At 34.1% G+C, this 24,870-nt stretch overlaps 1 protein-coding gene across 1 annotated transcript; it reads right to left on the bottom strand.

Moving 5' to 3' along the window:
- Positions 1-3,134: 3,134 nt before the first annotated feature.
- LOC130469440 (basic blue protein-like) lies at positions 3,135-4,860 on the bottom strand. The gene is made up of 2 exons (XM_056838762.1): positions 4,555-4,860; positions 3,135-3,704 (listed from the first exon to the last, which is right to left on the bottom strand). Exons 1-2 carry the CDS (start codon positions 4,733-4,735, stop codon positions 3,508-3,510), a joined length of 378 nt encoding a protein of 125 aa, XP_056694740.1. The 5' UTR covers positions 4,736-4,860; the 3' UTR covers positions 3,135-3,507.
- Positions 4,861-24,870: the final 20,010 nt, after the last annotated feature.

The raw sequence follows: 24,870 nt of genomic DNA, 5'->3' as shown, positions 1-24,870 counted from the left end.
ACAAGATGTTATTCATCCTTTGGAATGTTTTGTGTAGGTATTTGAACATGTATTATCTTAATTATAATAATAAATCATACGTAAATTTATTCTTATACTCTACTATGTAAATGAAATCGTCAAAATTTGAACATGTAGTATTGTATTGTGAACATTTTAAATTTGATTTTGTAATTTTAAGTAATATGCACTTGTATCTATTTTTCTTCTATTTGTACATTTGTAGTCCTCCAAAATACGATTTTATGATTATAAGTAATTTTATACATGCATATTTTACTACTCCATAGTTATTAAATAATTTTATACATGCAAATACATACTAGTAGTATATACAACTTAGTCTTAAACTTGAACATTCAGCCTTTTGAATTTCATCAGCAAATGGAATGAAATTGACGACTTTGGGGATCTAAAATGAACATAGAACGTACATGATTTTTATATAATTTGATAAAGTCATGTTCAAGTAAGCACTTTTAATTTATATAAATACATAATTAGCTTGAAATTGTAAACCAAAATAATAAAAAGATGTTTATTCTTGTGACTTAACAACAAGTTAGACACGCAAACTTAATTTATAAAGTTTCTATTATTTCAAAGAATATGAGACTCTTCTAAATGATGACATCCTTTATTATAATATGGACATAGTATGTTGATACAAATTAACATATATAGTTGCAATTCCTTCTTCCTAAATACCAAATAATGAGTTTGAGGATTTCATTTGAGAGGGGAGTGTATCAAACTATCAATGTTGAGACGGGCGATAAATACCTTTCATAAGTTTGCTTTCTTCTAATCATGATTTGTGCGAATACATATCAATAGCTTTTAATTTAAACATTATACTAATATTTATTTACAAATGGAGAGAAGCTTCAAACGTGAGACTTATCTAACACATGCCCTCAATTTTAACCGTGCACTAGACCAAGGTTTAATTGGTACAAAGGGGATTAAAATAAGAGTACGTACATTATTCATGCGCAACTCTATAAATGAATACACATTTATTATTAAATAAACTTATACAAGTGGATACAGAGTACGAGTATTATATATGAACATTCAACATTTTAAATTGCACATGAGTCTATTTTTAAATGAACGTATATGATATGAATCGAGTATTTTATTTAATTTAACAAAAAAACAATGAAAATTAATATGGAATATTATATATATGAACATATATTATAACGGATTTGAATATATTATAATATGAAACAACATGGAAATGAACATTCATGTAATTATTTAAAAGCGAACATTTACTATCATGCATATGTTTAAAAGACAACAACTTTTAGACTTAGTCCAAAGCATCTTTAAAAAATCTTTTAATTGTGAACAATTTGTAAAGAAAAATGAACACGTGATTATTTGAAATTATAATTTTACATTCCTTTTTTTCAATTTATTTTTATATTTGATTGGCAAACTATAAATCGCTTTTATCTTTAACTTCCATATCATTTGAAAATAAAGATGTGATATTTAAATTGCAATTGAAATATTTTAAAAACCCTCAAAAGTATTGGAATAAAAATTTGAACATCTTGATTTTATAAATGAACAGAAATGTAGAATATTTAAACATAGTTAATTGGTTCCTAATCTCCGTAAAAAAAAAGATATAATTGGTTCCTAATTAATTTAATCTAACCTTCTCTTAAAAAAAATTAAAAATAATAAATTATGTACCCTTTTATACGGAAGACTTTCCCTCCTACCTAGTCGTGAGACCATCCGCACGAGCGCCATCGTCGATCCAACAATGGCTGGATTCACATGTTTCTTCTTAACAACACCTAGCTCCTTCTCCACAACCTTTGGCTTCGCCATCTATTCTTCCAATGCTCCTTAGTCTTCATCGCCTCTTCCTCTTCTGCTCCTTAGTTTTCATCGCCTCCTCCTCCTCTCCCGTATTCGGCTTCGTTGTGCCTCCAACTCACCTACCTAGATACCTTCCTCCTTTTATTTTGGCGCAACTTCTTCCACTACCGCTCTTCCTTTTTCTCCTAAATGACAACCGCCTATTCAACCACTTCCTTCGCCTCATCGTCCTCCCCAATATCCTTCCTAGTCCGGCAGCCTTCTTTTTATCTTCTACCATTGCTCCATCTAGGTTGTTGTTAGTCGATCTAACTTGGCCGGAGATTATGAATATTATAGGAGAGATATTGAAAGATGACAGAGAGTTAGTAGGATTGTTTCGCGTTTTGCGTGTGGAGAAAAAATGCCACTGGTGCACGTTGTTTTTTCGCGTATGTAGACGTAGGTATCCATATCAGATTTTTAACATGTTTGAGCACCTTGTGTAGCTATTGACATATTAGTAGTAGCAAACTTGTTTACTTTAATTGTAAGTGGAAGGGAATGGAAACATTTAAGGAGCAGAAATGGTAATGTTAAGTTTACATCAACTTTATTACAGAAGACATGGATCATTATCCGACACTCACAAAACTGATCTTTGCTTTCTAAAGACCAGAAAGAGAGAAAAGGAACTTCATTGTCAAGTGAGTGTGTCTTCGACAAACAATGTAACCTGTATTTTTCATTGTCCAGAAAACGAGAGAAAAATAAAAAGAGCAAGCAGACAAGCAACAAAAACAATGAATTTAATTGGAATAATGGAGAGAAGTAACCTCAACCGAATTGTCTAATAATTGATAATTTGACAAGAAATTAAACCAAAAAATTACTTAACCACATGAACCATGCAGAACAGGGGTATTTTAATGCAAAGAATAACCAACGACTATTTTCCAAACACAAAAACTAGTTGTTGAGCATCCAAATGGTTACTCTAAAGAGATGGATATTTCGTGAACTAAGTTTCAGAATATAGGTATTTCGTGAAATAAGTTTAAAAATATGGGTATATAGTGAATTTGGTTTTTGCGCTAAAGGAGCACAAATGTTTTCTCTCAGTCCTTTAATGTTTGCCCTATTTTTTCAAAGTATTATAGTCGCTTGATCTTGAATTTTAAGTTTTTCACTAATCAGAAATATTATTATTGTTATGGTGAAATATTTATGTTTTAAGTCGTATTTTGAAAATAGTAGAATAGTAAAATGGAGCAATTTTAGGGAAGAAAGAACTAATGAATACCAAAAAGTCTAAAAACTTAACATTCTAATGAACATGAACTTTCTTTACAATAGTAAATTATTTATGAGGATATATATTATCATGATTTGCAACAAAATTGTAATTATTATTATCTACAAATTCGAATACAAGGTAATTAATTAAGATAATTATTTATGGTAATCACAACAGTGGTTAACCACATCTAGTATACGTCACTTGGTCATATGTTAAAAGGGACGACAATGTTATAACTCACCACCTAGCTTGAAAACTAGTTCCTTTTGGAGTTGAACAAGTTTGGAAAAACTATTTATCCCAAATATATTACTCCTTATATACTCATGGACACTTTATCCTTAAATTAATATACTAACTAGCTTTTCCCTAGAAGAAATTAGTTAGGATGCATTAACAGCGATCTTGACCCCGTTGGTGCAGTGGGCAGGGAAAGAGCAGATGAAATAGTTTTGACCTGAGGCCAAGGTGATTTTCTCATTTCCAGTTTGGGAAACTTTTCCGGTTGGATCATAGCATTTATCATAACCCTCCTTACTCACCACTACCACATTGTGCCTTTCCTTATCATAATTAAATGCTGCAAAAATAACATCACATTTGTCAACAACAATTCCTTAATCAACTTGATCAAACTCAATAATCCATAATTAATAAAGCATGATTAAATTTGGTTGCAACGATTTGGATAACAATAAAAATAATAAATAGAAATTGATTTTACACGAGCCTAGATTTTAACATTGTACATTTGCTCATTAAAATGAATAACATCAAAAATAAAATAGATATTGGGAAACATGCAACATTAATTGCTAGGATGAGATCTTACTTTGGATCCATAATGTGGGTAGGATCGGATCGTATGATTGTAAGATCGGAATGGAGGCAAATTTTTTTATATTCCATGTTATTAACTCGTTATACCTTATATATTGTAGTTTAAGTGAAATCGATAAGATGTGTCGAACTAGGTTGTTGAGACTAAATTTCAGTTATGATTAATTTCAAATATTAATTGTTAAATTATAGGAATTTGTTTTTATTATTTTAGGTATTATTAGTAACAATAATATAATACTTCTATTGACGCTGAATATGAACTATTCAGTACTTTAAAATGTAAAAGTTATTTATTATTATGAAAATTGGCGTGTGATGGTTCGAATTGATGGATCGTACAATTATAGGATCGTGTTAAGATCTCACCTATCCAAATGGGGGTAGTGAGATCCTATGTACCTAAGATTTGCACCGATGCCGTATTTTTTGAGCATGGATTGTAGGCTCGCAAGATCGAAAGTTTAACAACCATGGAATATATCATGGTTGGAACGGTGTTTAAGTCTTTAATAAGACTCGACATATGGTAATACTAGATCTAATACATGAATTTTGAAATCCAAGGGAGAAAAAAAATGAACACTGACCTAAAACATCACCAGCTTTGAAGGACTTTCCTTCGGGCCAATCTTTGATATTAAAGGTCCAACCCTTAGCGTCGCCTACGGTGAAAACAGTTGCATATGCAGGCTTGGTAATAGTTAGAAGGCACAATATGCCAACTCCAAGCAACAAAACTAGTTTTGCACTGACAATTCCCTGAGCCATTTCAATTTAAGGAGAATTTCTAAAAAAATATTGGAGAGAAAAGACAGGAAATAGATTAGATAGAGGCCGTGATAGAATTGAGTTATAGACTTTTGTGTGTAATTTGGGATTTAAGAATTAATTTATAGGGGTAGGGAACTTGATCAATTACATTTATCTGTAGTATTAAAGCAAAGTCAAATTAATGAGAGGCCTCTAAACCTTCCAACACTCACCTCTCATGCATTGGTTAAAAAAAGGAAATCTAATAACATTTGAAAAATAAAGAATTACATATCTATTATTAAAGCAAAAGTCGAATCAATAAGAGGTCTTCATCCCCAACATTCACCTCTTATGCACCGGCTAAAAAAGGAAATATTATAACTTACACTGAAAAATTAAGAAAAACAATAACTCAATTACCATATATATTTTGAGCGAATTATTTATTTTAGTAAAAAGATGATGTTAGTAAGTGTGTGGACCACAAGAAGGAGAGAAATATATATTTAATTGGAAGCGTGGACCATGACATGCCATTAAAGGAAAGGGTATCCTTTAATAAAATGTGGTGGTTTATGGAAAGTGTATCCTTTATTAAAATATGGAGGGAGTATCAAAGTTGCAAAAGTAATTTAGATTATTTATTCATTTATTTATTTTAGAGCAAATTTGGTTATTATTTGATCGATCTAATAATTAAGGAAACATCACACAATTATATTTGTGTAGTTCTTAAATTTGCGATGGATGGTTATCGGAGGAACCAGAAGTTCACAATTTAGAAGTTGGACCATGGTCCATAATGAGCTTGCTGCACCTTAAGAACATTAGTGTATAATTAAAAGAACACATGGTTACGAAAAAAACCATTTTTAATAAATAGTTAAATAATATATTTTTAAAATATTTTTTATTTTATATTTTGAAGAAATAGTGAAATAACATATTATTTTTTATAACAAAAAAGTGAAATATTATATCGCATGTTCTTTTGTCGTAGTGTCATGTTCTTTTGATGATGCACATATGTTTTTTTGGTGCACCATGTTCATTGTGCACCGTGGTTTGATTAGCCTGCTTAGATTTTCTATTTTTTTTCCAAAATCATTGTCTAAGTCTGCTTTAAACCGGTCTGGTAGAGCAGGTTTAGCGTGTCGTCCCACCCATGAGCAACTCTACTTTTAATCAACAAACATGAGTTCACTTTTTTAAAAAAGTACTCCCTTCGTATTTTATTAGGAGTTAAACTTTCATTTTTGGTACCTTTTCGACCCCACCATCTAATTAAATAATATAACTAATTTACCCTATGATCCATTACCACATTAAATAATTAATTTCAGAAACCCCCAACCCCCTAAACCTCCAAAATTTAGTGGTCCCCACTTGTTTTACTTGATTAAATATTTACCCCAACCCACTTGCTTTATTATTTTATTTAATTCAACTATTCTTCCTTAATTAATACCCGTACCCGGCCATATGTGACTCCTATTTAAATACGTAGGGATTAGTTAATATGGGATTGTATTGGGCATGCCTAACCTGAGACACGACATGTCTCCCAGAAAAAAGCACGACACCTGCAAGGCGCGAAGTCTTTGACTATTGGTTGTGCTCAGACCACAATTTTTTTTAAAAGAAAAAACATAACTCAGCATGACACGCCAAAATTAGTCCTGTAAAAGAGTCAAGTCTAGTTTTAGTCTGCTCGAGCTAAATTTGATAAGAATTATTAGTGTTCGAGGAAACTCGAGCTTGGATGAGATTTGAGAAGTTTGGTCAGGGGTGTTGGGAAGAAATCTTTTAGGAAACCGCCTTGCCTAACAGCTTTCCTGGCCGGAAAAGGAGGGTAAAGTTTTCCCATGTTCGAGCTTGGCTTGTTAAGAATTTGGTTTATTCGAGCTTCATTCACGGACAAGCTTGTTTGCATTTGAAATTTGAGTTCGACTTGAGCTCAAATGGAGCTTCATAAAATAAATGAGTCCTAAATTACCTTCAAAACAAAAATAAATCTATGCATCCATTTAATTTTAGTAAGTTTTTCAACTATTTCTACATTAAAAATTATAATATATAATTTAAAAAATTATAGCAAAAAATTTTACATAACTAATTTTTTTGATTTCATTTAAAAGATATAGTTAGAAACTAAAATAGTTATGAAATATCACATATTCACGCTTACGGAAGAATTTAAACGAATTCTTCACGAACATTAACGAGTAGAATTGGAAGTTGATCGAGATTGACTCATTTACTTAATGAGCTTAAAATTCTTTTCAAACTTTTTAATTAACTTATCTAACTAGTTTTTACCGAGCTCGTCCGCAAATAGAAAAAGCAACCAAATCAATTGGAAAGGTACACATGTACAGCTATGTTAAAACTCAAAAGGAAAAGAAACCCAATTAATCTTGAGCGGTAAACATGTATAAGTACGTTTAAACTCGTTTAAAGTTTGATTGTCCAATCAATCTTCAAGATTTGTAATGCCATGTAATAGTCGCTCTTTTGAGCTTCTATTTAGAATTACTTATTATACATTAATCAAAATAACTCTTAATCCACAACGAATTAAACTAATCTCGTCGACAATTAACTTAAGATTATTCATAAATAAAACTATTACAACCTTATTCATACAACTTAGCTATCACATCTCTTTCCCCATTCATGATCCTTGATTCAACCTTGAGCTTTCACTAAACCTGCAAAATGACTAAATAGGAAATGCCCCCACCAGGACAGGTTTCAAAAAACAAAGTCAGGGAAACTGAGTACACATTGTCCAACCCGAAACTCAATTTGGTTGCTTAAAACATGATATCGTGATTTGTTTATTTCAACGATAAAACTGGTTCGATACGAATAAAATCATATTTCAAATTAAGCTTGGTAAAAAAATTGCAATAACTTTAAGTATTTCTCATGTAAACTTTGAATTAAAACTTATGTATTTGTTCAAGAAACAAAGCAAGGATATTGTATTATGATTAAATACTTTAAAGATTAATTTCTTACAACATCCATGGACTTAAAATGTATTCCCGAAAATCGGTAACTAACATGCACTTAGAAATATTTTGGAATCTGACATAATCTTTAGCTTAACTCAAATAACAATATTCATCATAAGCCATAATAATAACTATTCTCTATATTGTATTTCTCACATCCAACATAAATTTCCTTCGAACTACCTTTTGAAAATACTGATACTCTATCTCCGATTCATCACAATAACCAACTCTCTAGATTTATCACAATAACTATAACTCTTTGGTTCTTATAAATAATAGATAATGTATAAAAAACATACTTAGAAAATTACAAACAATATAAGTTAGATATTTCAAAACACATACATTAATTATTTCACAATATTTTTTTTATTATAGCAAATCAAACACATTTTGTCTTTAAAACTTATATACTAATTAGGGGAAGAGAACACGAAGAGAAACGAATTGAATAAATCACCATCTCTAGATTTTTAGGGGTCGTCACACCTCACACATACACATGCTTGCAAGACTTTTAGGACATGTCCTCACACTGATGTACATATGTTCATTTACACGTATGTACAAATGTACATTTACACACAAAGCAAACACATATACACAATGAAGGAAATATGTCCTTCACCCAAGGTGCATTAGTCTAATACCAAAGTTCAGAGTAATTACGAATAATTAATTCAGTGAGATCAAGTGATCAGAACAGCTGGCTGGAGCAATGCTTCAGATCAGTGAGTTCTTATCCTAATTAGGCTCATAGCTTACTCTTGACTGAACCTATAAGGTCACACCGTTGCCATGTAACAGATCACCGGATTAAATGAAACGAAAATTCATTTAATAGCTTTTCGGGAATTGGTTCGGAAAAACATAAATATAAGATATGACGTTGGATCGGAATCGTATATCATATTGTGTATATTCGTAAGCTAGGCGAAACGAGTAATCGTATCGTACGATGTTGGATCGTATCGTACGACACGATAAATAAATTGTCGGACGATAATTTATACGCAAGACGAAAATGCAGCCAACGAGCCGAGTGCGCGAAGCACTCGAGGCCCATGGGCGCGAATGCGTGGCAGCAACAACACAGCAGCCCTGGCCTGTGGCCACGCAACTGCCTGTGTGTGCGCGCATAGCATAGCAGCACAGGCGTTGCACGCAGCAAGGGAAGGGCGCGTCCTAAAGCCCACTGTCGTGCAGGCCCTTGCCCGTGTGTGTGTGATGAGTGTTGCTGGCCGGCTGGGCTTTGGCTTGGTCGGTTGGCACACTTTCGTAAAGGGTTATTCTAATAACCTAACACACATGTTTATTCCACACAACCCTAATCAGTTTTAACCTAAACAAAAGTGAAAACCCTAAACTCTCTTTGTGCCTCCGTTACAAACTGTTCTTCACAAAAGCAAATATCTTGAGTGACTTCTAAGCTATCGATCTCAAGACGGATCTGAACGTGTCGGTGAACCAAGTAGAGGAACGACATCTGGAGTTCTTGTTCGTGTTCGAGATACGATGAATCTAGGGAAAACACGCTACAAACGTACGTCTGATTGATCTTTTATTTATTCATGATTCCTGGCTTTGGGGATTATTCCGTTATGTTAATATGTATTTAACTGTAAACCCCTACAGTGGTATCATGAGCAACATGTATTTAAGTACTTATTGGCATGTTATTATGTTTGTGATTATTGTCGAATTTTCTGGATTTTTCAGGATTATTGGACAGATCGTAGAAAGTATTATGAATTCGTAAAATGTCGGAAATTCGATTTTTCTGACCCTAATCTGATTGAAAACGGCGTTTTAAGATCAAAACATGAGAACAGAATTGCAAAAAAAGGCCCCGAAATTTGAGTTTTTGGGCGTTTTTGTTAATTAATGAATTAAATTAACAAATTTGGATACTTTTTCAATGAATTACTCGACCTAAACAACTCGGAATTAATTGAAACTTTGACTACTGTTCTTGGGTATATTACAGACTTATGGAAATTTTTTCGTCCATGAATATTAAGTATAAACCCTAATTTGATTTTTCCCTAATTTAATGAATTTTAGATCGTAAATCGATTTTGTTAATTATTTAAATCTGAAAATTTTATTAGGTGGGAAAGGGAATATGATTTCATGTTCAAATGGAAAATTAAAAAAATTCATTGATTAAAATTTTGATTGGATTCCTTAATTTTAATCATCACCTAAACCAAATTTGATAAGAATCTAATTTTTAAATGTTTACAACGATTTAAAGTTTTGGATTTGATTATCAAAATCATTCAAATTTTTGTTGATATTAATTGTACGTTAAATTTTAATAATTGTTAGCCATGATTTATTAATTTCTCAAATTGGATTGTTTGAAATTTAATAAATCACTAAAAACGTTATTTTTCGTAATTAAAACGAATAATTATGTTAATAATGTGAAAAATAATTTTTCGTGCAATTTCTTTTCGTATATTAAAAATTGAATTTTTTTAAAAAGGGATCGGACAACAAGCAACTTGCATAAAGCAAGGACTGCTGCCCGTGTGCGAAACGAAAGGGAAGCACACACAACAAGGCAGCATGGGCGCTGGCCTTGTGTGCGGTGCGTTGCCTTGAGCAGCAAGACAGTGGGTACACACTGAGCTGGGCGAGTTCGCGGCACGCGACAAGCCAAGGCCAGTAGCGTTGGGCCGAGGCGTTGAGCAGCGACGAGAGTACCAGGCATGGGCGACGAGCCTATGTGCTGGTGCGATGCTTCGTGCCTGCGCAATGGACTTGCGCCCTGGTGTGGGTGTGATGCTACGATGGCACTGTGCATCGTTGGGCTGCGCACTCGTCTAGCCCACGATGCATCCGAGTGTGCAATTTTGCTTCGTTTCATTTCAAGGCCCAAATTTTGGGCTCTGGGCTTAATTTTGCAAGAAAGGGGCTAACGGTGGACTTTTGATTATTTTATTTTATTTGACTTGGGCAGGGCCGTGAGTTTAAATATTTAAAATTAAATTGTCCAAATTAAAATATTGGTTTAAGTGGGAGCCATTTAATGAAATTAATTAAAATAATTAATTCTAATTATTTTTCGTAGGGCACCTTTATTTTAATTAAATTAAATTTTGATTGGAATAATTCTATGGATTAATAATTCGGAATTGTTTAATCTTTTAGGACGCGTTTTACGTGAACGTGATTTTTAATTAAATCATGTAAATACCTGCACATTTATTTGGGCCATTCGTTTTAGGACATGAATGGATGAATGCATAGAAATTATTTTATGTATTTCAGGTATTGAAGGTGACTAGTATGGCCAATCTAGGATAGTTAAATACGGTATGCGTACCGTCTTATCTTTGAATGTAAAGTTTTAAATATGGTCTGCGTACCATTGAAGTTTTGATATAATTAAGTTACTATTTCAAGTTCTTCAACGATATTTAGAACTTTAAGTTAGCTTTTGAATGAAGTTCAAGACGTTGCCAAGCTAACAAGGTGAAGGTAAGATTGGATGCTTCAAGACCAAGTTTTGGGCTATACTAGTTCACCAAAGTTATTTATGCACTTATATGTATTTTGAATGAATGTATATTATGCATGAATATTGTTTGTATGTTCAATTAGATTTAGTTCACTAAATAATCAAACCAACATAGAAATAACTAGGTCAAAAGTAATATTTAGTTTATAATTGCCTTCCAAATCAAGCACTTACAAAAATCTAAGGATCTAAGGTAGTAGGTTTCCGCCAAAGCGAGGTGCTATTTTAGTAGACTTAGATGGTAAGGTATCCCAAAGGAACACGCTGATTGTGGTTTTAACTCAAACAACAATGGCATATGTTGTTGCAAAGGGATAAATTATGGCATTAATTTATTAACCAAGAGTAATTTGGAGATTACTAGCAATTGGTTTTGCTTACCTAGAATCTTAAAAGACTTAAGACAAGCCAAAGCATGCTTAAGAATTCAGGACTTTTAGGGTCTTCGAATCGTTTAATTCATTATGGACCATGTTTTATTTTGCATGAATGAAATGTTTAATAGCTTCAATGATTGCATGATTTCTTTTATTTCAAAGTTATTAAAGGATTATGAATGGTTATTTATTGCAAATTCTTTTCAAATGTAGAATGTCTAAAACAACAATCAAAGCATCAGAAATTCTGGGTTTCGAGTTAAACTTGACTAACTTTCTTGAATGGGAAAGGAAACTTATTTAAATATTAACGACATGAGATATGTCGTCAAACAACCTTTTCCTAGCTATTATGCGAGGGGTATGACTCCTAAAAGGTACAGAAATTGGGCACTTCACAAGTACCTTGTCTCAGAACTTATCATAAAATCTATCTCTGAAAATTGGAGAAGGAGGTTCATTACCTATGAGCCTCATGCACTCCTAAGTCATCTAAGGGATAGATGTCGTGTGAGGTATCAACCCAATGGCCAAAATTGTTGGCAACGGGGTTGATGAATTGGCTAATTCAATGAGCAATCTCAAACGCATTCTCCACATGAATCGTGTCTGGAAGTTGAGCTTCTAGAGGCACAAAAACGAATTTACAAGGCTAAGATGGACAACAACACACGAGTTCGATCTCATGTGAATATGATGATTGGATTGTTCTTCACAATTGAGAGACTTGGTGGTTCCGTCAAAGGGCCAATAGCTATAGCACTTGTGCTAAACTCTCTTCATAGGGATTGTGAGGGGTTCAAGATGCACTATCTCTTTAATCAGAAAGAGAAAACATTCAGTGAACTTATGGAAATGCTCGAGAAATTCGAGAGAATCCTAAAGTTTAAGCAAGAACCTTTGAGTGTGAAGTGCACTAAATTCAAGAAAGTGAGCAAGGGGAAGAAAAGCAAGGCCGCATCTTCATCCACTCCCGGAGGGCAACTGGCGCCTTCCAAGAGCAAGATGAAGAAGAAAACTTCTCCTTTAACATCGCAATGCTTTAATTATAATGAAATTGGTCATTAAAAAAGAGATTTCCCTAAAATAAAGGAAGGAAAGAAGGACGGAAACGTCGCTTCTCCTTAAGGTATGTATGTTATACATTGTAATCTTGTAAATTCTACTTCTTGGAAATTAGATACTGGTTATGGCTCACACTTATGTTCCAATTCGCAGGGACTAAGGAGAAGTAGAAAGCTTGATAAAGGCAAGATGAATTTACGCGTGGGAAATGGAGCACGGATTGCTGTATTAGCAGTAAGATCTTATTTTATATCTTTGCCTAGTGGTTTTTTTTGGAACTAGAAAATTGTTACTATGTTCCTAGTATCACCAGAAACATCATTTTCGTTTCAAGTTTGAATTCTAAAGGTTTTAGTTTTCAATTTAAAGACAATAGTTGTTCTTTTTCTTTGAATGGAATGTTTTATGGTTCAGCACAACAAAAAAATGGTCTATATGTGCTAGATACAAGCAAACAAATTTATATACCAAAAAGGCTAAAACTGGTAATTTCGATCTCACATATCTGTGGCACTGTCGATTAGGCCATATAAACACAAAACGCATTGAAAGACTTCAAAAGAAGGGCATTCTAGAATCATTCAACTTATAGAAGATTGGCTCTATATAATAATTAGGCACTCATTTGGAGGGGATTGTAATTGTATGTTTGTCCACTAATTATGAAAGAAAATTGGTTCCAATTTAGATTTAAAGTTACCTTAGAAATCAAAATGAATATTACGTATAATATAGATTGAACATGTGCATATAGTTTACTTAAAAAAAATGAGTATGCAAATCCAAACAAAAATATCATAGTTGGTAAATTAACAATAACAATAAAGGGTGCAACTATAAGTTTAGTGTTTTAAAGCATACACCAATCATAAAACCATCACCAGTGTCAAAAAAATGATAAAACCATCAAAGATTAGTAAATAAGATTGAATTTTTAAGAAATAAGATTTAACTACTAACATATAAAAATTATAATATTTTTTAAACCGTGCAATTGCACGGGTATTATACTAGTATTTCCTATAGGAATCAAACTTGTTAGACACAATTACCACCTGAAGTATAATAAACATATGTATTTATATGCATATATAATTTTTAACCATATCAGGTGAAGAGGTTATGGCCCCAGCAAGCCATCCCCTAATTGTGCCCTTATTTGGTTGAGGCATATTGTTGGAATTGATTTGCGTATTATCTATTAAATCCCCAGTTGGGAAGGAATTGTTAACACTTTCAATTACTTGATTCTCAAATCTTTTGTAGCCTTGATAGTCTCCTGATTTGTATCACCTACCTTAACTACTTGGGCATAAAGTATTACAAATCTTGATACATTCTCGTTTTTTCCACCTTGATTAGCGTACCCATATTTTTAGCTGGATAGGTATCCAACTACTGGCCTACTGCTAGCTGCATATGACTTCAAATGACACCGTTTTTCACTTCCCCTCCTTTAGTTTCTTTCACTTTACACTGTTAGGTTATGATACATATGATATTACATAAATCATGCGGAAACAACCATTAACCCAGGATTACATATTATTTACACATAATCATATAGCATAATTTAGATGCATACTCTTTGTTGCGTGCCCTCCCTAGCTGCGCCCGAACCGAGCAAGAACAAGTCTTTAGGACTCCAAGTGTCGTCCCTCCGTAGATAGTCCACAGCACGTCCGGATCCCCCTTAAGATTGACCAACTAGAATCGCCCTTAAGGTACTAGAATTTTCGGCACTTTTGAGCAAGATGTGTGACTGAATTTTTCTCTCAAAAACTCACTTTGAATACTTGAAAACACGTTATAAATTGTGAACCCAGGCCACATATTTATAGGGGTATGGAAAGAGAATTGGAATCCTATTAGGATACGAATTAATTAAACTTAGAATCCTACAAGAACTCTAATTAATTAATTTATCAAATAGAATTAGGAATTTAATCATTAACCGAACTCTGCACGTTTTAGGAATCGTGCATGAACACAAACTCACACACACACACACGGCAGCCACGATGGGCCGCCCATGCGCGTGCGTGCGAGCAGCAGCCCACGCAGCGAGGCCCACGCAGCCGCGGCCTTGGCGCGCGCTGGGCCTGCCTTGCGGTAGGCCTGGGCGCTGCCTTGGCTGGGCTTGTGGCGCGCGTTTGGCTTGCTGGGCGATGGCCTGGCTTCGAGCTGGGCCCTCGTCCGGCAGGCCTCGTCCGATGCTTATTCGTACGATACGCTTCCGATTAAATTTCCGATTCCGGATTTCATTTCCGATACGAACAATATTTAACATTTCCGATTCCGGAATTAATTTCCGTTTCGAACAAATATTTAATATTTCCGTTTCCGGAATTATTTTCCGATTCCGATAATATTTCCGATTCTGACAATATTTCCGTTTCCGGCAATATTTCCGATTCTGGCAATATTTCCATTTCCGATAATATTTTCCGATACGTACCATGTTTCCGTTTCCGGCAACATCTACGACTTGGATAATATTTATATTTCCGATACGATCCATATTTCCGTTTCCGGCAATATCATCGTTTCCGGAGTATTCATTTCTTGCCTGTGACGATCTCAGCTCCCACTGAAACCAAGATCCGTCGATTCCGAATATTCATAGATGGAGTATTTAATGCCATTAAATACTTGATCCGTTTACGTACTATTTGTGTGACCCTACGGGTTCAGTCAAGAGTAAGCTGTGGATTAATATCATTAATTCCACTTGAACTGAAGCGGCCTCTAGCTAGGCATTCAGCTCACTTGATCTCACTGAATTATTAACTTGTTAATTAATACTGAACCGCATTTATTAGACTTATCATAGAATGCATACTTGGACCAAGGGCATTATTTCCTTCATACACCTCCCTTTTCAAGACATGAAGCAACCTCCCAACACCAGAAATCGCTGACCAGAGTAAGTGTACTCAAATTTGTCCCTCAATCGACCCATTTTCTTGAAGGAAATAATGTGCTTGGTCCAAGTATGCATTTAATGTTAAAGTCTAATAAATGCGGTTCAGTATTAATTAACAAGTTAATAATTCAGTGAGATCAAGTGAGCTGAATGCCTAGCTAGAGGCCGCTTCAGTTCAAGTGGAATTAATGATATTAATCCACAACTTACTTTTGACTGAACCCGTAGGGTCACACAAATAGTACGTAAACGGATCAAGTATTTAATGGCATTAAATACTCCATCTATGGATATTCGGAATCGACGGATCTTGGTTTCAGTGGGAGCTAAGATCGCCAAAGGCAAGAAAATGAATACTCCGAAACGATGATATTGCCGGAAACGGAAATATGGATCGTATCGGAAATATAAATATTATCCAAGTCGTAGATGTTGCCGGAAACGAAAACATGGTACGTATCGGAAAATATTATTGGAAATGGAAATATTGCCGAAAACGGAAATATTGTCAGAATCGGAAATTTTATCGGAATCGGAATATAATTCCGGAAACGGAAATATTAAATATTTGTTCGAAACGGAAATTAATTCCGGAATCGGAAATGTTAAATATTGTTCGTATCGGAAATGAATTCCGGAATCGGGAATTTAAACGGAAGCGCATCGTACGAATTAGCATCGGACGAGACTTGCTAGACGAAGGCCCATCACGAAGCCAGGCCCGCGCCCAGCAAGCCAAGCGCCCAACACACACGCTGCCTAAGCCTCGCCAGGCCTAGCGCAAGGCCAGGCCCAGCAAGGCATGGTGCGCGCGCATCGTGGGCTGCGAGCAATGCTCATGGGCTGAGAGCTGGTGCAGCTCGCGTGGGCCGTGAGGCTTGCGCGGGCTGTGCGGTGCTCGTGCTCGTGTGTGGTTGTGTGCGATACGAATCCTAAAGCTATTGGAATTCGTTCTATGATTAAATCCTAATCCTAGTAGACAGAATTTATTTAATAGAGTTCTAAAGGGATTCTAATTAAACTAATTGGTATTCTAATAGGATTCTAAATCCTTTTCCATGACTCTTTAAATATGTGCCTAGGTTCACAAATTTATACATGAAGTTTTCAAGTATTCAAAGCTAGGATTTTTAAGCAGAAAAATCAGCCATAACAATTGCCCTATTTAGCCGAAAATAAGTAGTACCTTAAGGGCGATTCTAGTTGATCAATCTTAAGGCGGATCCGGACGTGCTGTGGACTTTCTACGGAGGGATGACACTTGGAGTCCTAAAGACTTGTTCTTGTTCGGTTCGGGCGCAGCTAGGGAGGGCACGCTACAAAGTGTATGCATCCTAGACTAATTATATGATTATGTGCAATTAATATGATTCCTGGCATTAAGGTTTTTCCGCATGATTTATGTTGTTCATATGTATCATAACCTAACAGTGGTATCACGAGCCTATTATTATTTTCATAATCTATAAATTGCTTAACATGGTTAAATTTTTCAATTTGCAAAGAATTAAAAAGGGGTGATTAATTTTCGTAATTGTTAATTAATTGCAAATTGCGTTTATTTAATTATATGTACGCAGTTTTTCGGTAGTTTATTCGTTACTCAACCAATTCGAGTGATTTTTGTGTCAGTTCCGCATGTAAAATGCATTCTAAAATTTTGACAAAAAAGCTTTTTTCGGCCGAACCCAGAATTCCCAAATTCGAAGCCTAACTATGACTTTTCGGAGGTTTTAGTTTTTCGAACGCAAAAGTTTGTAATTTTAAGATTGAATCTTAGAACGAATTCCAATAGCTTTAGGATTCGTATGACTTTTCGGAGGTTTTAGTTTTTCGAACGCAAATTCGAAGCCTAATTGAATATTTGCAATCCTTGTTGTTAAATCTTGAATCTTTGATTGACCTACTGTATATGTTTAACAATTTATAATGCCTAAGCTTGTTAATTATACAACCTAATTTGTAATTGTAATTAATTTGTTGAAATTCGAATAATTGTCAATTTAATTAGGTATCCATGATTAAAAACCACCATAAAAATTGTTAATATGTGATAAATTTTAAATTTTTATGACCTAGATTTGAATCCATGTTAATCGGAAATTAATTAATTATTAAATTTTCGATTTTTCGCCCTAAAATTATGAAATTAATATGATTTTTTAATTTGTCATTAATTTTAAGTTAAAAAGTTTTAATTTTTATAAAATTCGCTCATAAAAGTTGCACGCATAAAGCAAAGGACGCTACGTGTTACCCTTAAGGGGTGTTGTATAGTGCGGGCACGCGACGACGAGCAAGGGAGCTCGTCGCCCGTGCGGTACGAATGCAGCGAGCAACAAAGCGTGGCGCGCGCGCGAGGCAATGGTGCCTGGTCGTGTGTGCTGTGCGCATGGGCGATGGGGCGTGGCACAACAAGACGAGGCGCGCGCGCGGGAGAGCGAGAGCTGGGTCGCCCAGCGAGCGCTGCTCCGCGCACCAACGAGCGCTGCCTCGCCATCGATCGATTGCTCGCGCCCAGCGAGCGATGCATCCCTACGGTAGCTGCTGCGAAGCAAGCGAGCATGCTGCGCGCAAGCGTGGCTTGGCTTGCTGCGTTTGCGCGTGGCTGCTGCTGCTTGTGCCATGGCTATGCGATCAGTCGAGGGGCATTGATGCCTCGTGCACTCGACGGGGTTTGGGCGCAAGCTCAATTGCCTAGTCGTGTTACGATTGAGTCGTTTTGATTTTAATTTGAAATTTTCAGTTCGGAAATAATTTTAATTAACTTTAAAATTAATAATTTAAATTGTTTTCTCGGATTTTAATTTTGAATATTATAATTATTATAAATTTTAATTTATACTAATTATTTTACTAAAATTAAAACCTTGAATTAATTTAAATTCATTTAATTCAACTGAAAATAAATTAAATAAATGGATTCGATTATAATTTTATATGAGCTTTAAATTTTAATTAAACTTGTATTTTTCCGGTTAGACTAGAAATACATTTTTATGTTTAAAATTAGTAAAGCATATAAAGTTATTGGTTTAAGTGGGAGCATTTTTAGTCATAAACTCTTGATTAGGTCTACAATCCTTTAAGGTTAAAACAACTTGATTAGAATTAATAAGGACTGAATAATTGGTAGATTATCGGTGCCCTTGATTAATTGCTGCAAATATTTATGTGATGCATTACAATGTGTTTTACTAACCAGCTATGTGGGCCATTCATGATAATGAATGGGTGAATGGTATATATTGTATATGTACTGTTTTGCAGGTTAATGAAAGTGACTAGTATGGCCCAAATAGGATAGAAAATATGGTATGCGTACCATTTATTTGAATGTAATATTGGTCTAAAGTACCAGGTTTTATTGCTTTTAAATATGGTCTGCGTACCATCAAATGGTTGTAATTAGTTTAATTATAGCTGATCCTATTTGAAGAAAATGGCGCCTCCCATGGTGAAATTCAAGACGGAGTTTCCAATCCAATTTCAAGACGGACTTTGAAGTTGAAGCTTCAAGATGAAGTCGGGCCATACTAGATCACATTTATCTTATGCATGTTTAAGTTATTTATTGCTCTTAAATATGTCTTAATTATGCATGAGATTGTGGCTTGATTATGTTGCATGATTAAGGATTTTAGTTCACTTAAAATCTAATCAACATAGTAAGAGCCTTAAGTTCCAAACTTAAAAAACTGAGTTAAAAGGTGCCATGCCAAAATAACACTTACTTGTATAACCTTTACATCAATCTTAGTAATAGTTTTTCGCCATAGCGAGGTGTTACTTATTGATTCTAAAGGGGTAAGGTACACAAATAATTGTGAGTACACGTTAGTTTTGGTAAAACTCAACGATATAAGTAAGGAGTCCTTTTATGTCGTGGAAAATTCGTTAGGTTTACCTAATAAGTTCTTAGACGTACCTATCAACCAAGAGTAGTTTCTAGACTATTAGCAAAAGGCTTTTGCTTACCTACAAGATTTTAGAATTGAGTCTAAATATATAATGTGCTTAATTCTTCAATGGTTTTAGGATCTTGGATTCATTTTATTCACACCTGCCGGAACAATAAATTCGAATAAAATGCTAATGACTTGTTTAAATTGCATTATTGCTTTAATTTTCAAGTTATTACTCATGATAAATGTTTAGACTTTGCATGCTTCAATGTATGTTTTAATTATTGTTAATAATTAAATATCTTTTACGACAATAAATCCTTTTAGAAAGGTAACAATAAATTTCCTCGATTGGTAGTGAATCCAAGAACGATTCACGGAAATGAGAAAAAGTGAGCAATTAAAAATGTACGTTTCTTATATCAACTTTTATAGTTGTTTTCGAGTATCAAAGTCGAATGGAAAACCGATTGGTGCTTGTGAATTCAAAATACAATGTAGTTTTAAGATCATAAAGCATTGAGTTTAAACGCTCAGCTTTACCAATGGTTAACAACCTAATATCTTTGTCCATTTATTTCTCGAATGAGTCTAGTCCTTAGACATTCGAATAGATCGATGCTTAGAGAACTTTAGAAGCTTCTGGTAAGATCATCTAGTTGAAACAGAATATTCAACATAAATAAAATGGTAAGAACTCTGTTGGAATGACATCGGACATGTCTAACAAAGTATAAAAGTCAAACACTAGAGAAGTTTATTCTTAAGACTATAAGAAAGGGTACAAGGAATAGGAAAACAAGGAACAAATGAAAGGAATTTACGATTCCGTTTCTACATATAAGTTTATGTTTAAAGAAAAGTAACCTAGCAATCAAACTTCCTTGGTATCATATACCGCTTGAGGTTCTTACTTCAGTAATAACTCAAATAATGGAAGCTAGGCTACACTAATGGCCTACAAGTGGGAAATGAAGCATGGCAATGCTACATTAGTTGTAGGGTCATCTAGTTTGTTTTAAGTCCTTTCAAGGCTGGAACTTAATGGCTATTTTTTCCATAATCAGCATACCTAAATTTCTGTTTCAAACACAGAAAGACTCACATTCAAGAAAAACAAAAACAATGTTTGTTTGTTTATTTGGATGAAATGGTCATTTACGAGTTGAGTCAATATGCTTGATTGAAACAAACAAATATTTAACAATAAGAACTTTACTAGGTTCAAATCAATCTCTTGATTTGAGTTCCACAAACCTTTTAGCATTGTTGCTTAGACCATGTCAACAAGTTAACATTCTAAAGCTCTATTTTAATTGACTTTTGAAAGTTGGTTGATTTTTAGATCAATTCAAGACAAACTAGTCTTACTTGTTGAAAGTAACAAAGGATATGAACTATTGTTAGAACGCCTAGACAATAGAGTTCAAAGCTAAAGAAAGATTTTATGACTTTATTATTTCACATGGACTTGAGTGAATATAGGTTTATTTACTCAAATGTGATATAAATTTGAATCTGTCTGGCTAGTTCAAAGATTCAGAAGTATAAAATCCACTTGGCAAGAAAACATAAAGATCTAGGTTAGATCATGTTGATGATTACTTATACCAAGAATGATCATCAATGATTGTGTGTTGTAATTTCACGATCTAGCTCCATAAGATATGGAAATATCTACGTTGGAATGATCGAAGTCAATTAGTACTTGATTCGATCAATGATGAATCATAAAGATTTTTCCTATAATTTCAAAAACAAAATGCTCAACTACCACTAAACTAAACCAAATTCGTCAAAGGTATTGAAAAGCAATTTCAGAATATCTTTTCAATAATATATATCTAAGGAGTTACTAAATTCAGTGGGAGCTTAGTGTTTGTTATTCAACAAACTAAGGCCCAGGAATAGATAAATGTTTCATTGTGATTTATTCAAATGAGACACAAAGGTATTGTTTCTACCACGAATTTTTGAGAACATAATGTTTGTTTGCTTGAAATAATGTCCTTTTGGGATTCGTTTCCAAAATGACAAGTGGGAGAAAATAGACCTTGAAAGTATTCGAGGTGAACAACAAACATAAACGGACATTCCGGAGGCTTTTCAAAGTTCTTCAGAAAATCCGAACACTTATTCTTTAAGGACTTTAGAAGTGGCTTTAAAGAATAGACATCTCTTAGAAGACTTTACAAGTGCTTCAAGGAGAACGGAATATTCAAAGGACTTTCAAGTGGCTATTGATATTCTATTGTTTGATGTTCTATACCCAAGTAGGCATAGAGTTCAAGTCATTGAAACTATGAGATTCTTCTATTAGATAGTTAAGAAACCTACAACTTACAGTCAAACTATTATCATGTAGATTAATGAGTTTGTGACTTGTAAGAAAGCTATGACGAAATCTAGATTCCCTAAAATGGTTAGAGGCCATATATAGACTCAATGTTTTAAAGGGTTAAAGGCCATAAAACATAACTAATGTTTTGATGACAAAATTAATATTTTGTTGATTTGCAAGAATAAGTTTCACACCTATTGGTTGCAAATTGGTCAAACATGGAATTGTGTTCACACACAAAGCTAGATTAGTTGCTAAAGGTTACAAGCAAATTCACGGCGTGGATTGTGTTGAAACCTCATGCATAATCGTAATGCTCAAGTCTATAATTCAAGTAATGATTGCATATTGATACATATGCCAATTGGATGACAAAACGTATTCCTCAATCAAATGTTGGAAGAAACTATGTACATGGCATGTCATAGGATTTGTGGATCCAAATAAATACTTGAAAACAAAAGCTAGCTTATGAAATCTAAGTACAGATTTAAGCAAGTACTTGGGAATTAGAACTGTATTTTAGTGAAGCTAATAAGTATTTTAGTTTCATAAAATGTACATGATTCTTATAGATATATAAGTAGTTTAGTGGGAGTACGTAAAACTTAATTGGTCCTATGTGTATCTGACACATATCTCTCTATTGTGAAATAACATTCAAATACTAATAACTTAGATTTGAATTTATTCATCAATAATGGACCATGGCGAAACTTAGTACATAATGGATATTAAGATCTATTTACAAAGATCTTATGATATTGTTTTAGATTAAGTAATGGCATTTACTAAATCAAACACGAAAGACTCCATTGGAGATATTCGACCCATGTGAATAAATATAAGTAAAGGATGTTTGAGCTATGTATAAGCATTTACTAAGTTAAACATCAAAGAGTCTAAATGAGATTCTTAACCTATATTATATGTCAAAGAATTTAGCTGGAATTAGTATCTACTGAAACTAGATGAGCTAAAGTTACATGAATAGAATTCACTTGGGAAATATTCTGCAAAAGAATTTATCATGTATGATATAATATAAGGATCGCCAAAAAACGTATCGTATGGCTTTAGGCATGACGAACGTATACCAATCTCTATTGATCTAGGTGAAGATCAACTAGATTGAGATCAAGAATACTTATGGTACTTGAAAAAGTACATAGGAATAGTTCTTGATTCAAGGAAATAAAGATATGCTAAACAATTGATGCTACACGCATAAACACTAGCAAAGGATCAAGCAAGATCCCTTTGGAGTTAACCATTGGCAAGGACGAGCTATAGAGCATCGTGTTTTGAAATGGCAACATGGATTGGAGACCATGAGTTGTTGCGTGGGAAATTAAAATAATAATTTCTATGTTCTAAGATATAGTTGGAAAGTCTTCCGCATATCTGTGAACTGCTTGGATAAGTAAATCCAAACAACGCATCACTAGCAACCTAAACAGTTGAAGTAAAAGTACTTATTGCCTAAGAAGCAATAAAACAGGGTTGTTTATGTTAAAGAGTTCTTCACTGAACTTGGGTAGATCACATGTCTGTTGACTTAATAGTTCTTCATTGCAAAATGCGTAGAACCACTAACGTAGCAAGAAAGACTAGATCACAAAATAAACATACTCAAAAGATCTTATCATCATATCTTGAAGAACATTCGATGAAAAGGATATTAAGATTGGCAAAGCATGATAACTAAACCTATGCAACAAGTGAGAAACAACACTCACATTGTGGCACTGGAAATCAAGCATAGCTTTGAATTCCATGAACTGTTTTAAATATGGGTTAGAGGCATTTGCCAAAAAAAAAAAAAAAGGGTTAGAGGCCCATGGTTGTAAAACGTTGGGGTTGAACATTTATCATATATGAAATGTATTTTCATATTCCATTTAATCTTGGTTTAGTATTAAATGATGAGTCCCTTCAATTTGACTATATATTCAAGATAGACTGTCAGGACCAGTCCTGTGACTAAGAAATGTCTATCAAGTGAACTTGAATGTCAAAAGTTGAAAAAGGTCCCTGGTTGGAGTTTTCTATAAAGATGGACGCATAGAAAACGTTAGACGACTAGAGTGTAAGATGACTAGTAGTTTTGTTTCTTGAACTATGTGGACATGGCAATGTCGCAATCATTTGCATAGATACTTACTTTGGGAAGACTAGTATCGGACAGACCTATGAAACTTTACTGTAAGAGATGAAAATATGTCATAAGTAAATTTCATTAAAATTATTAGACACTAATCCTCAATACCTAAGTGATTTGAGATTACTTGTTTGAGAACTGCTTACTTTGACGTTGTCAACCGTCGCACCGTAAAAGGAGGCTATAAAGGCAACACTCAGGTAATCACCTATCAAACGAAGTCTAATCTCAAGATCGCAAGATTGGGATTGTCCTCCAATAAATCAGGATGAGATGCTTAAAGTTGTACAAGGCCACTCGGAGAGCTAGAAACTATAAAATGCATGGCCATGCTCAGATGACTCATAGGCTATGATTATCTGTTTATTTGATCAGTTGAACTCTGATACCGAGAAACACCTCTGGACATAATAAGGATGGCAACTCTTACCTTATGTTCAAGAGCAAGCATCAAGCGACAAAAGAATTAGGAAATGCACACTTGTCCCTAAGGACAAGTGGGAGACTGAAGGAAATAATGCCCTTGGTCCAAGTATGCATTTAGTGTTAAAGTCTAATAAATGCGGTTCAGTATTAATTAACAAGTTAATAATTCAGTGAGATCAAGTGAGCTGAATGCCTTGCTAGAGGCCGCTTCAGTTCAAGTGGAATTAATGATATTAATCCATAGCTTACTCTTGACTGAACCCGTAGGGTCACACAAATAGTACGTAAACGGATCAAATATTTAATGGCATTAAATACTCCATCTATGGATATTCGGAATCGACGAATCTTGGTTTCAGTGGGAGCTAAGATCGTCAAAGGCAAGTAAATGAATACT

This window comes from Spinacia oleracea, chromosome 3 (assembly GCF_020520425.1).
Source record: "Spinacia oleracea cultivar Varoflay chromosome 3, BTI_SOV_V1, whole genome shotgun sequence".
Lineage (NCBI taxonomy): Eukaryota > Viridiplantae > Streptophyta > Magnoliopsida > Caryophyllales > Amaranthaceae > Spinacia > Spinacia oleracea.
Note: the sequence above shows the minus strand (reverse complement) of the source record. Positions and strands in the feature narration are given on the sequence as shown.

Bases quoted from the DNA above. Each gene is read 5' to 3' on its own strand.
- LOC130469440 (XM_056838762.1), bottom strand. From the start codon at position 4,735: ATGGCTCAGGGAATTGTCAGTGCAAAACTAGTTTTGTTGCTTGGAGTT. The intron at 3,705-4,554 runs GTCAGTGTTCAT...TTATTTTTGCAG, and splicing joins CAAAGCTGGTGATGTTTTAG to CATTTAATTATGATAAGGAA.